General features: G+C 33.7%; 1 protein-coding gene across 2 annotated transcripts in view; it reads right to left on the bottom strand.

The window, feature by feature from the left end:
• The window catches only part of Atad1 (ATPase family AAA domain containing 1), a 57,155-nt gene that overhangs the window by 19,277 nt on the left and 22,499 nt on the right, over positions 1–15,379 (bottom strand). For both annotated transcript variants that reach the window (XM_027949230.3, XM_071611249.1), the window contains exons 4-7: positions 12,336–12,456; positions 9,056–9,256; positions 6,969–7,075; positions 92–181 (exon numbers count right to left, since the gene is read on the bottom strand). In XM_027949230.3, the coding sequence (XP_027805031.1) occupies positions 92–181; positions 6,969–7,075; positions 9,056–9,256; positions 12,336–12,456 (519 nt within the window). The remainder of the gene's footprint in view (positions 1–91; positions 182–6,968; positions 7,076–9,055; positions 9,257–12,335; positions 12,457–15,379) is intronic.

Genomic DNA, 15,379 nt, shown 5'->3' with positions numbered 1-15,379 from the left:
CTATGAAACAAAACATTCCTTCTTTAAAAATCACAGAAAGACTTGTTTAAAAGGTGAATATTTAACTGTTTTATAAATCAAGAGCACTTACAGGCTGGTTGATATGAAATCTTGTAGGCATTCTTCTCATTATAGCTGAGTCAAGGTCCTGAGGACGATTAGTAGCTCCCATTACTATGACCTAAATACAGAAAGAAACACAAGGTATTAAATATATCAATAATAACCTTTGAGGTTATTATTACTAGGACTTAGAAGGTAAAGAAAATTAAGTGGTTTTTAAACTGAATCCTTTAAGAATTCTAGTTTTAATCTAGTATTACTCAAGTATTTATAGAAAAAAGTAAAGTTAATCCTAAATAAAATAATAGCCAATCTGGAAAGATTCATGCATTTCATTGAATGTCTAGTAACTAAAACATGTACTGTTCAGTTGCAAGTGTCATTATTAAAGAATTATAAAGATTTTTTAGAGGGTTGTTGTATTTTACAAAATACTTACCTTAAATATAGTTCGGGAATATAGACAGTGGGGGATCATGTCCTTTAATAATAATATGGAGAGAATCAATTCTCCACAAGTATGAGGATTCTGAAAATATACTTTTTTCCCTCTAGATTTCACATCATTGTCTTTATAGACTATCAGCATTGTAGGCAATATCTTCTCAAAGCTAAATATAAAGTCAGGCACAGTGGTGCACGCCTATAATCTCAGTGGTTCGGGAGGATGAGGCAGGAAGATTGCAAGTTCAAAGTCAGTCTCAGCAAAAGCGAGGCACTAAGCAACTCAGTGAGACCCTGTCTGTAAATAAAATACAAAATAGGGCTGGGGATGTGGCACAGTCGTCGAGTGCCTCTGAGTTCAATCTCCGGTACCAGAAAGAAAGAAAGAAAATAGAAGCTTTAAAAAAAAAAAAAAAAAAAAGTTAAACATAAAGCAATCCAATTCTAAAAAAAGAGAAGAGTAAAAGGAAACAACAAAATGCTGTGTAGCGGGCTAGGTAGAGCAGTTGCCTAGCATGTATGAGGGGAAAATAAAAGAATTTTTAATACCAAAGAAAAAAATTGTTGGTGGCCCTATCAAATTCTGGGTCTATATCACTTAATTTATAAAGGATGTGGAAAGTAGAAAAAAACTAAACCTTAAGACACAAACAAAACAACTATTCAGAAGTACATCTCTGAATCGGGAGGGATCAATACTTGGGTATAATCTAGTAATAGCATACATCTGCTATCCAAAATGAAGTTTATTGGTATTTATGGAAACATATTTCTCTATTCTTATTTCTGTGCAACATAACTCCCAGGCCAAGTTAAAATATCTACCAAATCTTATATTTTACTCATTGTGGTTTTTTGCTTGTTTGTTTTGTTTTGTTTTGTGTGTGTGGTACTAGGGATTAAATCCAGGACCTTGAACATGCTAGGCAAGCTCTCTACCCCTGAGCTACCTCTCCAGGCCTCTACTTCTACTCTTCACATTAAAATTATCTTTTCTCTGATAACAGATGGAGCCCAGTATCCTAACTACCTTTCCAGTATATGGTTACAACGGAAATAAATATAGTAAATTACCCAAAGAAAATCATCACTGTAAATGGAAACCTTAGCAAGTGAGGACACATTCTCATGGGTTTTTTTTGGTACCACAATTGAACCAGGAATACTTAACTTCTGAGCCACATCCCCAGCCCTTTTTATTTTTTATTTTGAAACAGAGTCTCACTAACTTATTTAGGGCTTTGCTAAATTGTTGAGGCTGTCCTTGAACTTGTGCTCCTCCTTCCTCAGCCTCCCAAATCATTGGGATTGCAGGTGTGTGTCATTGTGCTATAGGAGGGTTTTTGCTTTGAGTCACAGATTTAGATCTGATTATTTTAAATGTGAACAGATAAAGAACTTTATAATCTGTTTTAAGACTTTTTAAAAGTTATCTTAGAAGATGGGTTTTTTTTGCTGCTTAAATACTAAAAAATTAATATTGTTTCCCGTTTTGAATTCTTAGCTCATTTGTACTGAATAGGATTAATGTGTTAAGATTCTGTCTTTATCCTTAAAATCACTTTTTAACATTTGCTTCTTTGAGTGAAGGTGTAAGTATCTACAATCACTCGTGTTTTATCATCATGAAAGTCCTTTATATAACTAGATTGCTTTGAATTCCTTGATTCTGTTTTCTAGCACTTCACCTTACTACTGGGTTTTTTGTTTGGTCTTAGGCTACTTATTACCTAGAATGTTTCTTAAAATGTTACCCATTTTTAATTTTTTTCAAATATTTTCTTTTTTATTCATTTATTTTTATGTGGTACTGAGGATCAAACCCAGAGCCTCGAATGTGCGAGGCAAGCGCTCTACCGCTGAGCCTCAACCCTAGTCCCTCAAATATTTTCTCAACTACAATATCTTTTATGATTTTCTGCGACTCAGTATAGTCAGTATTCAATAAGCTACTCTATATCACTTGTAATTTCTCTTTTGATACTTGATATGTAAAAATATTTATGTATTCTTTATTTTATGCAGTTAATCCATTTAATCACTTGTTTGGTAGAATTTTTTTTCTTTTTCATTAATTTTATCAATTGTAAGATGCCAGTAAAGAAAAATGGGGATGAGCATCAATACTGGATTCTAGGGTCACTTAATCCAAGCATGGAGATGCATTACATTGTGAAGCTAACATTTCCTAAATTTATATTTGTATATATATTTTTCCTCCAGATTACAAACTTGCTTAGTTAGTTAAAAGTAATTGAGATCTGAGAAATTCATATGAAAGTAAAATATATCTAAAGGGAGGGAAAGGGCAAATAGTGAGAAATTATACTGGCCAAATTATATTATTTATTGTGTGCATATACGAAGGTGTAACAACAAATGCCACCATTTTGTACAACTATAATGAACCAACAAAAAATATGGAAAAAGCAAAGTAACATGTCTAAAATTTTTATTTAAAATTATTAATATCAATTTTAACCCCCTCAACACACAATAAAAGTTTTCTTTTTTAAAAAAAGGTTCTGAACAGAGGTATGAAAAATTGTTCTATATGTGTAATAAGATGCATTCCGCTGTCATGTATTTAAAAAATAAAACCAATTAAAAAAAAAAAGACAAATGTTAAAATGAAAAAAAAAAAAGGTTCTGGAGTTTAATATAATAGCAACATCTTCTATTGGCTCTTCAAATCAAAACTCACCATAATCAAAAAAGCAATTGCTATCAATGGAATAAGGACTCATTGTTCTGCAAACTCAGTTGTGCTGTATCAGAACTATCTAGACCTCCTCAGCTCAAGGTTTTAATTTTTGAAATATAATCTCATAACAAGTTAAAATATCTATCAAATCTTATTTTCTACTTCTATTCTTTGCTTATTTTTGCAATAATGGGGATTAAACCCAGGGCCTTGCACATGCTAGACAAGCAGTTCTAGAGTATGCTATATCCAAATGACTAAATATTCTCTGCCCTAAATAGATGAACACTATATTCTGAAATTAAAATGTTTTCTCTCAAATGGGTTGTCTGAGTTAAATTGTCTGAGTTAAATACTATTGTGAAATTTATGTTGTGCTTTTTTCAATAGAGCTAAAGATTATTTCAAAATCTCATAAAAAATACACTTTTCATAAAGGCAATTTAGGACATGTGGCCTAATTTTCTTCTTCAAATTGATGTGGTTCAGAATTTTATGGTAATGTGGTGAACTTTAAGAGACTCTTAAAGCCCTGTGGCAACAAGACATATAAGAATAATAAAATATAAAAATATCTCAAACAAATTAATCTGGAGTCAGTACAATGGCATGTGTTTATAATACCGGCTTCTTGGGAATTGAGGCAGGAGAACTGCCAAGTTCAAGGCCAGCTTCAGCAACTTAGTGATGCCCTCTCTCAAAATATAGAATAAAAAAGCAGTGGAGGATGTAGCTCCCCAAGGTTCAAGCCCCAGTGCTACCAAAATAATGATGATGATCTTTAAGTCTGCCAATAAAAGAAAGAAAGAAAGAAAGAAAAAATGAATTGAGGCCATCAGTAAAGCCTATGCATAAAGAAAGTAAGCAAAAGTAGAAGTTGACCAAATACCCTATAGACATGTATAAAACCTAGAATGTATGGTATGTATTGAATATCTTTCAGGTTATAACACCTTATTAGAGCACACTCTACCTGAAGCCAGGACTCATTACATACTACATGCTCAAAAAGTGGTCAAATGTTAGAAAATTCACTTAGTAAAAGCATGCCTTCATGGGGAGGGGGTGGTATATATGCACACAAAGTTCTTCAGATTTCACAATTTGTAGCCAGGTAACATGCTGGATCTTTGAATTTACATATTTGGGTTATTTTTTGTTTTGTTCTTCTTCTTTTTTTTTTGGTACTGGGGTTTGAACCCAGGGGCACTTAACCAGTGGGCCACACTCCCAGCCCCTTTTTATATTCTATTTATAGAGACAGGGTCTTGCTAAATTGCCAAGGCTGGCTTAGAACTCACAATCCTCCTGCCTCAGCATCCCAAATTGCTGGGATTAAAGGAGTGGGCCACTGGGCCTGGCGTGAATTTACATACCTGTGTTAGGGAAAGAAAAAAAAAATCCAGCAGAAGGCAAATACAAAATTTCCTTTGAGCAACAAACCTTCAACTTGAGTTTCAAAGAATTCACAAAGTTCTATCAAATAAAGTATCCTCTAAATAGCAACAACAACAAAAAAATGCTATAAACTCAAACTACAAATGATAGAAAGTCACAAGAATGTAGACGTACAGAGTCATATATTAGATTTAAAATTATAAAATCAGTATGTTAATATATTTTTATGGAGTTATAAATCTATGCCAGGCACCTTTTAAGGCACTGTACTCAGACTGGTTCCTTACAACAATTCCGAGGTAGTGTTCCCTTTCATATAAATTATTTCCTCTATACAGTACAGAATAACTATTAAAGTTGGTTAGTTGATGTCGCAGTTCTGGTTTTCTGATTGAACTGGGAACATAAGTAACCAGCAAGAGCCTATCAAAATTGACCCAATAGACTTGAAAAACAATCTAAAAAAATTTCCTCTAAAAACAATCTAAAAAAATAAGCTCAATGTTTCCATTTACAGTAGAAGAGCTCCAAAGGAACACAGATTTATCAAATTGAACAACAACAAAAGGAGGTAAAGAAATTACTCAGAATGAAGTATAAAAAAACAATATGAAAATCAAAAGGCATACATCTAACTGGATGCCAAAAGGAGATGGGGAAAGGAGAAAAAAGAATAATTAAAGAAATGCAGCTGAATTATTAAGAAGTGATAAAAGGGCCAAGGGGGGCTGGGGATGTGTCTCAAGTCATACAGCGCTCGCCTAGCATGCGTGAGGCATTGGGTTCGATTCTCAGCACCACATAAAAATAAAATAAAGATATTGTGTCCACCTAAAACTAAAAAATAAATATTAAAAAAAAAGGGGCCAGGGGTATAGTTCAGTGATAGAATGCACAAGGCCCTGGGTTCTGTTCCTATCTGTGTCTAAAAAAAAGTTATGAAAGATGTGATTTTAAATATATTTGTGTTTTTTGAAAAGACAAAACAAGCTAGGGGCTATAGTGCACACCTATAATCCCAAAGGCTCAGGAGGCTGAGGCAGGAGGATTATGAGTTCAAAGCCACCCTCAGCAACTTATTAAGATCCTGCCTCAAAGTAAAAATACATATAAAAAAAAAAAAGGGCTGCAGATGTGGCTCAGTGGTTAAGTGCTCCTGGGTTCAACCCCAAGTACAAAAAAAAAAAAAAGCTAAAGTAACATTAATTTTTCCATGTGACATAATTCATGAAGAAAATATGGGAAAATGGTTCTGGGATTTCTATTTCCAGCAATATGCAGAAAAAAATAAAATGCCAAATAAATTTTAATTTTACTTTTAAAATATATCATTGAGGGCAGAGGATGCAGCTTAGCGGTAGAGCCTTGCCTAATGTGTTAGGCCCTGCGTTTCCCTAGCATGCCGAAACACACCCATGTACACACCATCAAGCTGGCAAAAAATACGAAATATTCAGAGATCAAGTAAGTGAAAGTGAGAACACAAAAGAAGAAAACTGAACACTAAAGCTGACTTTCTCTTTAGGGGCATAACAAGAGAACTCACCCATTCTCACATCCTTATAGCAGCAAGAGACAAAGTCTAGATAAAGGACTGTTTAGCATAAACGTAGAAATCTAAAGGAAGGCTCATGTGACAGTAAGTGAGAAAGTATACAAGTTTCAGCAGCTACTGAGCACAGTAAAATGAGAAGACAAAGGACATAAGAACTGAAAGTAGGGCTCAGTGGCAGAGTATGCCTAGCATGTACAAGGCTCAAAATTTCAAACCCAGCACTACACACACATATACACAAAACTGAAAAACTATAAGGAATTATGGGTAAGAGTCAAAAGGAAAACACCCACAGACACTAGTCAATTCTTTGGCATAATGGTTCTGAAAATTCCAAAGAGGGGCTTTACCCTGGTTTTCTCTCTTCCATCACCATCTATTTCGGGTACTTAAACAATCTGTCAATGTTAAACATGAAACCCTCAAAATGGATAATTTATACAAACTATTTCTTTTGAATTCTCATCACTTGTGTTTTTTTTTTAATATTTTTATTAGTTATTGATGGACCTTTATCTATTTGTTTGTATGTGGTGCTGAGAATCGAACCCAGGGCCTCATACATGCTAGGCAAGCGCTCTACCACTGAGCCACAGCACCAGCCCCATCACTTGTATTTTTTGAAAAGACAAAACAAGTAGTATAAAGATTATGTATCTGAATACGTTATATTATGATAAGTATAATACAGTATAAGTATAAATATTATGAAAAAACTTTTGTATGGAAGTACTAAGTGGCTCACCACATTTCCAATTAATAATAAAACAACCAGTTTAGTGTAACCAAGTTTTACTCAAATACCTGGCAGCTATGATCAGTATCCAAACCATCCCAGAGACTCATAAACTGAGCTTTCATCATGGCTGTAGCTTCATGATCAGAGCTTGAACGATTCCGTAGAAAGGAGTCTTCAAAAAAAAAAAAAAAAAAGTCCTTAACTTTAGAAATTAATTATTTACCCTTTATATAATTTATGCATTGGAAGAATTACAACATTCAAAAAATACATAGGCCTGAGGAATTTTTCAGAAGTAACGAAGGCCATGAATTCTCAGATCAAAACACATTACTGTGGGTTTACTAGGCTTAGCAAATAGAACACCTAAACAACTAGAGAAAAAAGATACAATCTTTAGGTATCTTAGGCAATAAGCAGATTTCTCAAAAGCAACAAGAAAGTTTGAAAAACAATGGAAACTGAAACTTCAAAATGCTGAGGGAAAATAATTCTGTATCATTTAAGAGATAAGGCAGAAAGAATTAACACTCTTTCATCTAAAAACAGAAAGAATTCACTCCTTACAACCTTTGCTGAAAGAAATTTAAGACTTTAGTAAGAAAATTAAATCCAGAAAAGGCAAGATCTAAGAAGCACTGGTGAATAAAAAACTGGCAAATGTGAGTAGGTGAAAAAGCAATGAAAATAACAGTAATAGGTAAGATATAAAATAAGAAAAAATGTTGGAAAACATGTAAAAGTTAGGGGGAATTATCAATGTGTAGAAGTTCTAAGGTCAACTGTATAGTTTGCAAGGAGGGCAGAGACGATGATTAGGCTTTAGACATTTAAGAAAAGTAGGTATAGCTGGGTACAATGACACACACCAATAATCCTAGCAATTCAGGAGTCTAAGCCAGGAAGATCCAGTTCAAAGCCAATCTCTGCAACTTAGCAAGGACCTAAGCAATTTAGTGAGGCCCTGTTTCAAAATCAAAAAAAAAAAGAGCTGAGGTTAAGCACTCTGGGTTCACTCCCCATACCAAAGAAAAAGACAAGTACGTATGTTAAATGTTTCACTAGAAGAAGAATAAAGAACTTCTAAATCTGTAGCAAAAGAAAAGTTTTGGTTATGTATTTGCCTTGGGAATTTTTTCATTGTTTTATTCTTTCAATATTTGGGGTTCTGGTATGCATCTTGAAGAAGAGAGTATATAGCTGGATTTAAAAATAATTTCTACCTATTTCTTTAATTGGGAAGTGTAGTTAATTTGCTATTTTTATGACAGCTAATGTATTCAAATTTATTTCTACTATGCAATTTAGTGCTTTTTATTTAGCAATCTGGTGGATGGTCTCTTTTATAAGTTTGCTGTCTAAATGGAATTGGATTTCTATCTCATACCATATAATAAAAAAAAAAATTTTAAGGATATTTGTGGGGATAGTGTAAAGTATTGTAAACCAGACATAAAAAGCATAAATCACAGAGGAAAAATACTTATAAATGTGACTACTTTCAAATTTAAATCACTGCAGCCATTTAAATCATTGTAAAAGAAACTACTATAAACAAATTGAAGTAATTATAATAAACATCAACAACGAATTATCCAGAAAAATATAAATTCCCCAAAGAAAAACTGGAAATTACAAGCAAAAAAACCTAACAGCGAATCAACATATTAACACATCCAAATTTACTAGTGATTAGTAAAACATGAATTAAAATAATGGTGTGATAATTCTTGGTTTTCAAATCGACAAAAATTAATGGTAATGTCTGAAAAAATAAATCTTAGAGAGTATGCTGGGAAACAAATTCACTGTTATGAGTGTCTAGGTATAATCATTTTGAAGAACTTGTAATCCTAGTGAACTTGAAGAAAGTTCAACTTCTAGGAACCTATCCTAGATAAACATATATGCATAATAAAACATGTACATATATCTCCACTGAATACTGTTAAGAGAAAAAAGCCTATCAAGCAAGGGTATGAAAAGGCTATGATTCATTCCAAAATACAGATATGAGATACAGAATATTCAGCTGCTAGTTATGCCTTTTGTTTTATTAGCAGAGCCTAACAATTGTTAAAAATTAAATCTGGTTTTCTAAATATTACCTTTAAAATGACTTTTCAAAAGGCTCACATAGAAAACAACATACCTATTTCATCTATAAAGATGATGGAAGGCTGTAGCTTTATGGCAAGGGAGAAAACAGCAGCAGCCAATTTCTGAGATTCTCCATACCACTTATCAGTCAATGTTGAAGGTTGAAGGTTAATAAACCGACAGCCTGCTTCTTTAGCTGTAGCCTTGGCAATTAATGTTTTACCACAGCCTGGAGGTCCGTAAAGAAGAACACCTGAAAAATTAAAATTATTTTATTATTATCTTCAAGATAATGAAATATTTGCTTTCTTTGGAGTAAAGTATAATAGATATGAAGGTATACAAATTTTTTTAAAATATTTATTTTTCAGTTGTAGTTGGACACAATACCTTTATATTATTCATTTATTTTTATGTGGTGCTGAGGATCAAGCCCAGGGCCTCGCACATGGTAGGCGAGTGCTCTACCGCTAAGCCACATCCCCAGCCCCATGGAGATATACAAATTTTCTTAATGTTGGAAAATAAAAATAAAATTCAAACTGAGGAAAAAAATAAATACTTCGCATAAAATATTTATATAAAACACACGTCAAAAACTGAATTTTTTTTTTGGTTGCCATGCAAGGGATCAAAGCCAAGTTCTTGAGCAAGCTAGGCAAGAGTTCTATCATTGAGCTATATTCCCAGCCCACCTTTCAATTTTTTTTTTAAATAAAAAACTTGAGCTTGTTTCCATAAACATTATATATTTTTTTACATCAGGCATCTCAAAATAACGGTCAAACTTTTCCTAAAGAGTAGACATATTTTTCTATTGATCACAATTCTTTAAGATTCATGTTACAACATCAAACTAACCCAAGTTTTGTTTGTTTGTTTTTGGTACTGGGGATTAACTCAGGGGGCACTCAACCACTGAGCCACAGGATCTCCCTGAGTCACTTAGTGCTTCACCATTTCTAAAGCTGACTTTGAATTTGTGATCCTTCTACCTCATCCTCCCAAGTCGATGGGATTACAGGCATGTGCCACTGCGCTTGGCCATCAACTAGCCCAAATTTTAAACATTTCTAAAGCTGATTTTGAAATTTAACTCCATAAGCTTTACCAGGACAAGTTAATATTTTCAAGCAGAATTTGCGATTTTTAATTCAAGTCCATTTATAGCTGCTTAAAATTTACTTAAGTCAATTATAATCTGATCCTTCAACTGACATTTTTCTTTTGGATAGCCATGTGAAACAATAAAGAATAGTCATCTAATGACATTTCATTTAAAGCTGAAAACACATGGATGATTGCTGGTATTGTGGAATTATTATATCTCATTTTTTGATCATATAATAATGTGGGCTGCACATTTACTAGCAAATTCATACGTAAATATTAATTATATCAGAATTTTTAGAACAAACCATTCATATGAAAGCCTCTGTATTTTGTACACTTTACAGTTACACCATTGTAAACATATGCACTACTTTTAGAATGTCATATTTGTTTCAAAGTATTCGTTGATCATTTCATGTTTTTCTCCTAGTAGTTTGGACAGAAGATTAATATTTTCCAATTATTTCTCTTTGTAAATCAAAATTAGTGTTACTAAGTAAGTAGTTGCTAGTGTCTGAAAATTAAACTTGAAATGAAGGCTTTTAAATCTCATAATCTTCTGGCAGATAGAGTTATGATAAATAAGGTATATATAAGGAGATATCAATATTGTACTTCTTCAGCTGGGTGATAGTTACATGTTACCTTTATAATTATTCACTCAAATATTTTATCTCCATTTCTCTATGTATGTTATGTTTCATTTTAAGATTCAACTGACATATTATCAGTGAGTTTAGCAGTTTAGTGGTCTAAACAGTGTTAGTATGTATTAAGAGTGGTAAATGAGTAATAGTCCATAAGTTAACATGAAGCATTTTGCTTTAATTATTAGTTTCACAATCTTTTAACTAGTTTCTTGAGCTTAATTTGGCACTTATATAACCAATTTAAACAAAACAAATATATGTTTATCTTGTGCTTTGTAGAAGCCTAAAAATTCATACTTCTTTTTAAGATGGATGTTTTTTGTGAGGGTTTTACTTGTTAAGTGCTACAGGCAAATAAAAGATTTAGGATAAGAAAGAAAAAACTAAGCTGACATACAGCACTCGCTGTGGCTCAGGAGGCTGAGGCAGGAGGATGCTGAGTTCAGAGCTTCAGCAACTTAGTGAGGTCCTGGCAACTCAGCAAGACCTTGTCTCTAAAGAAAATATAAAAAAGGGCTGGGGATGTGGCTCAGTAGTGTTCAATCCCAGTATCCCTCTCACTCAAAAAAAGAAAGACAAGACTAATTGATACATACATATTCCAACATAAAATAATCCTCATTGGTGACAAATACACTATCTTATTAGTGTATTTGAAAAGCGACCAACTTTCCTTCCCGAAAGTGTTTCTGCATTCTTTATTTGAATTGCCTATAATAAGACTGTATGCATAAACAAAACTAAAAGGATCATACTTACAGATGCAGGTATAAACATTCTCAATGCTTAAGTTTCAAGGTTTCAAAGTGATGACTAACTACAAATGAGGAAATAATTTATAAAAATTTTAGAAGCTAAAGAATGATTGAGGGGGGCTGGGGTTGTGGCTCAACAGTAAAGCACTCGTCTTGCACAAGTGAGACCCTGGGTTCAATCCTCAGTACCACATAAAATAAATAAGTGAATTAAAGGTATTGTGTCCAACTACAACAAAAAAATAATTTAAAAAAAAAATTGACTGAGGCTGGGGGTGATGGCAGACACCTATAATCCTTGTGGCTCAGGAGACTAAGGCAGGAGGATCTGAATTCAAAATCACCTTCAGCAACTTAGCAAGGCCCTAAGCAACTCAGCAAGAACCTGTCTCTAAATAAAATAAAAAGCCCTAGGATGTGGCTGAGTGGTTAAGTCCCCCTGGGCTCAATCCCAGGTACCAAAATAAGTAGACAGAATAAAAAATTATTTTAAAATTATTACTTATACAACAGTTCACTGGATCTCAGCATTGTGTTTGGAGAATCTGATTTCATCAAAAACAAACAAACAAACAAAAAACAGTTCTCTAAGGCCTAAAAGTTATGTCTTCTAGACTTTTAATGCTTTCGGCAAATATATATTCTTTTTTTTTTTAAATGAAATTAGCTCTCTAGAGTACTGTTTATTTCACAAGTAAAGTAAATTTAAGGCAGTTATTTCAATGACACTTCTTAATCATGATTGTGTGTTTTTGGTTTTTTTTTTGTTATTTTTTTTTTTTTTTTAATTTCAAATATATATTCTTCACCATACCTTTTGGAGGCTGCAGAAGCCTAGAATTTTCAAACAAATGCTTCTTTTTGATAGGTAAGATAACTGTATCTTTCAGATCCGTAATGACATCATCTAAACCTGCTATATCACTCCAAGTAACCTGGAAAAAGTTAAAGTCAATATAAATTTTACAACTAATGTATACTCACAAAGCAAAATCCACCCCCAATTGTAAACCATTACATAATCTGGTAATTTCAGATAAATAATAAAAAGTTAAAATTGTATATTAATATGAGTAAACACTTTGCAGCAATAATGATATTAATAAGCTCAGTGACACTTGAAAAAGGAATTTAGAAGTCAATTTCTTTCTATTTAAAAAAAATTAAATAAAGCATTAGGGCTCTGGATGTAGCTCAGTGGTAGAGCACTTCCCTCTTATGGGAGAGGCCTTGGGTTCAGTCGCCAGTGTCTTATGTGGGGTTAAGAATTTAACTGAATTCATTCCATTTGTGAGTAGAAAATACACTTCCACAAGAATACTGAGAAACAGCTTAAGATAATTAGCACTAGCTGATGGGGAAGAGTTTTGCCAGGAATGTACCTATTTTACATAAGATATTATCAACACAATAGGAATTTTAGAGATAAGGTGTATACTAATCAAACTGAACTTCTGATTTTTATTCATCAAAAGTAAAAACTGTCAAACTTATGAAGTGCTGGGAGCAGTTCTGTATGCCTGTAATCCATCTCAGCAACTCAAGAGTCTGAGATAGAAAGAGTGTAAATTTAAGGCCAGCAGGAGCAACTTAGTGAGGGCTTAAGCAACTCAGTAAGACTTTATATCAAAATAAAAAATAAAAAGGGCTGGGAATATAGCTCAGGGTAAAGCACCTCAGGGCTAAATTCTAAGTAACAAAAAGAAAAATAAATGCTATGGTTTGGATATGAGATTTCCCCAAAAAGTTCCTGTGTTAATGTAGGAATATTTAGAGGTGCAATGCTTAGATTAATGAGAACTGTAAACTAATCAATCCAACCTAATTTGAATGAATTAACCAGGTAGTAACTAGGCAAGTGGAACATGGCTGGAAGAGTGGGTCACTGGGAAAATGCCCTGTAAAGGTCCACATTCCCTGCAACCCCCTTCCCCTTTCTCTCTCTCTGCTTTGAAGACACTAAGAAGTGAGCAGCTTTTCTCTACCACACCCTTAGGCCATGATGCTCTGCTTCACCTTGGACCCAGAATATCTGACAGACCATCAAAAGAACCTCTGAAACTATAAACTAAAATAAGAGTTTATTCACTTCCCCCAAGTTGTTCTTGTCAGGTATTTTGGTCACCAAAACAAAAAGCTGACTAACACAACCTATTTTCAAATAGACATGGAAAACCTTCTGAATCAAAATGTTTCTTTTAAATAAAGCTAAAAGGGACTAAAAAAAAAAACAAAAAACAAAAGCTATATCTATATAGACATTTATATATATGTTTATAATTTTAATATTAATGTGTGTGTGTGTGTGTGTGTGTATATATATGTGTGTGTGTGTGTGTGTGTGTGTGTGTATATATCCATCCATCCCATAAGCTGGGCCCACATCTGTAATGCCAGCAGCTCAGAAAGCTGATGCAGGAGGATGCAAGTTAAAGGCCAGTCTGGGCAACTTACTGAAACTCTGTCTCAAAATAAACTTTAAGGAAGAGTCTTGGGAGTGTAGCTTTAGTGGTAGAATGCTTGCCTATAGTGCACAAGGCCCTTGATTCAATCCCCAGTGCTGCACATACCTGCCACTCCAAGGGGAAAAAAAAAAAAAAAACAAAACAGAAAGAGAAAAAGAAATCAACCTAGTTCTAAGCTAGCACAGTAAAAGGGTCATTCAGAAGCATTGCTTTACTTTTTTTTTTTTTTTATAACTTTGGGGAAAAAGTGGGGTGGTGTTTTAGTCAGCTTTTTTTCACTGCTCTGACTAAAAAGACCCGACCAGAACAACTGTAGGGGAGGAAAGGTTTATTTGAGGGCTCATGGTCTCAGAGATCTTAGTCTACAGAAGGCAGGCTCCATTCCTCTGGGCTCTAGGTGAGGCAGGACATCATGGTGGTAGAGTGTGAGAGAGGGAAACAGCTCACATTATGATCAGAAAGCAAAGAGTGGGCAGTGGGAAAAGATAGAGAGACACTATCTCAAAATTAAAAGATAAAATATTTTTTAATCTCCAGATACAAAATATATACCCAATAGCCATGCCCCCAATTAACCATTTCCTCCGGCCACACCCCACATGCCTCCAGTTACCACTCAGTTAATCCCATCAGGGATTAATTCACTGATTAGGTTGAGACTCTCACAACCCAATGATTTCTTCTCTGAACCTTCTTGCATTGTCTCACACATGAGGTTTTGGCAAACAACTCAAATCCAAACCATAACCGGTGGGGATGTAAAACAGTAGCCAAATCTGAAGAAAATATTCATAATAGCTGGGAAAACATACTATCCCTATTGTGACTAACTCACACATAGATACATTTAGGGCCCTAAAAGATGTCATTGTAAAGTCATAAATTAAATTAGAGGCTTAAATCTAGGGATGTGTATATATGTCTCTCTATACACAAATATTAAAAGGTATTGCACATTTTTATTTTCTAGATTTAGAGATGGGTCTACCATATTTTACTCAATTTGTATCAATAACATTAATGTATTAGATAAATATATTCTAGCATATTTATATCTGTTGCTAATCAAGTATTCACATAGCATCTTGGAGTTTATAAACTAAATTAATCTAATCCTCAAAAAAATGTTTATGAAGTATATATACAGGTATTATGCTATTATCCCTGGGCTATAGACATCAGAACTGAAACTTGAGAAAACCATTTGCCAAGGTCACAAATAGAAAAACTGGGATTCAGAATCCTGTGTTGCTTACCATAACATACCATAAAAATTTAGATTTTAACTGGATACAGTGGCACATGATTATAATCCCAGAGGCTCAGGAGTCTGAGACAGAAGTTCAAAGCCAGCCTCAGCAATGTAGCATGGCCCTAAGCAACTCGGTGAGAC

Source organism: Marmota flaviventris, chromosome 4 (genome assembly GCF_047511675.1).
Source record: "Marmota flaviventris isolate mMarFla1 chromosome 4, mMarFla1.hap1, whole genome shotgun sequence".
Lineage (NCBI taxonomy): Eukaryota > Metazoa > Chordata > Mammalia > Rodentia > Sciuridae > Marmota > Marmota flaviventris.
Note: the sequence above shows the minus strand (reverse complement) of the source record. Positions and strands in the feature narration are given on the sequence as shown.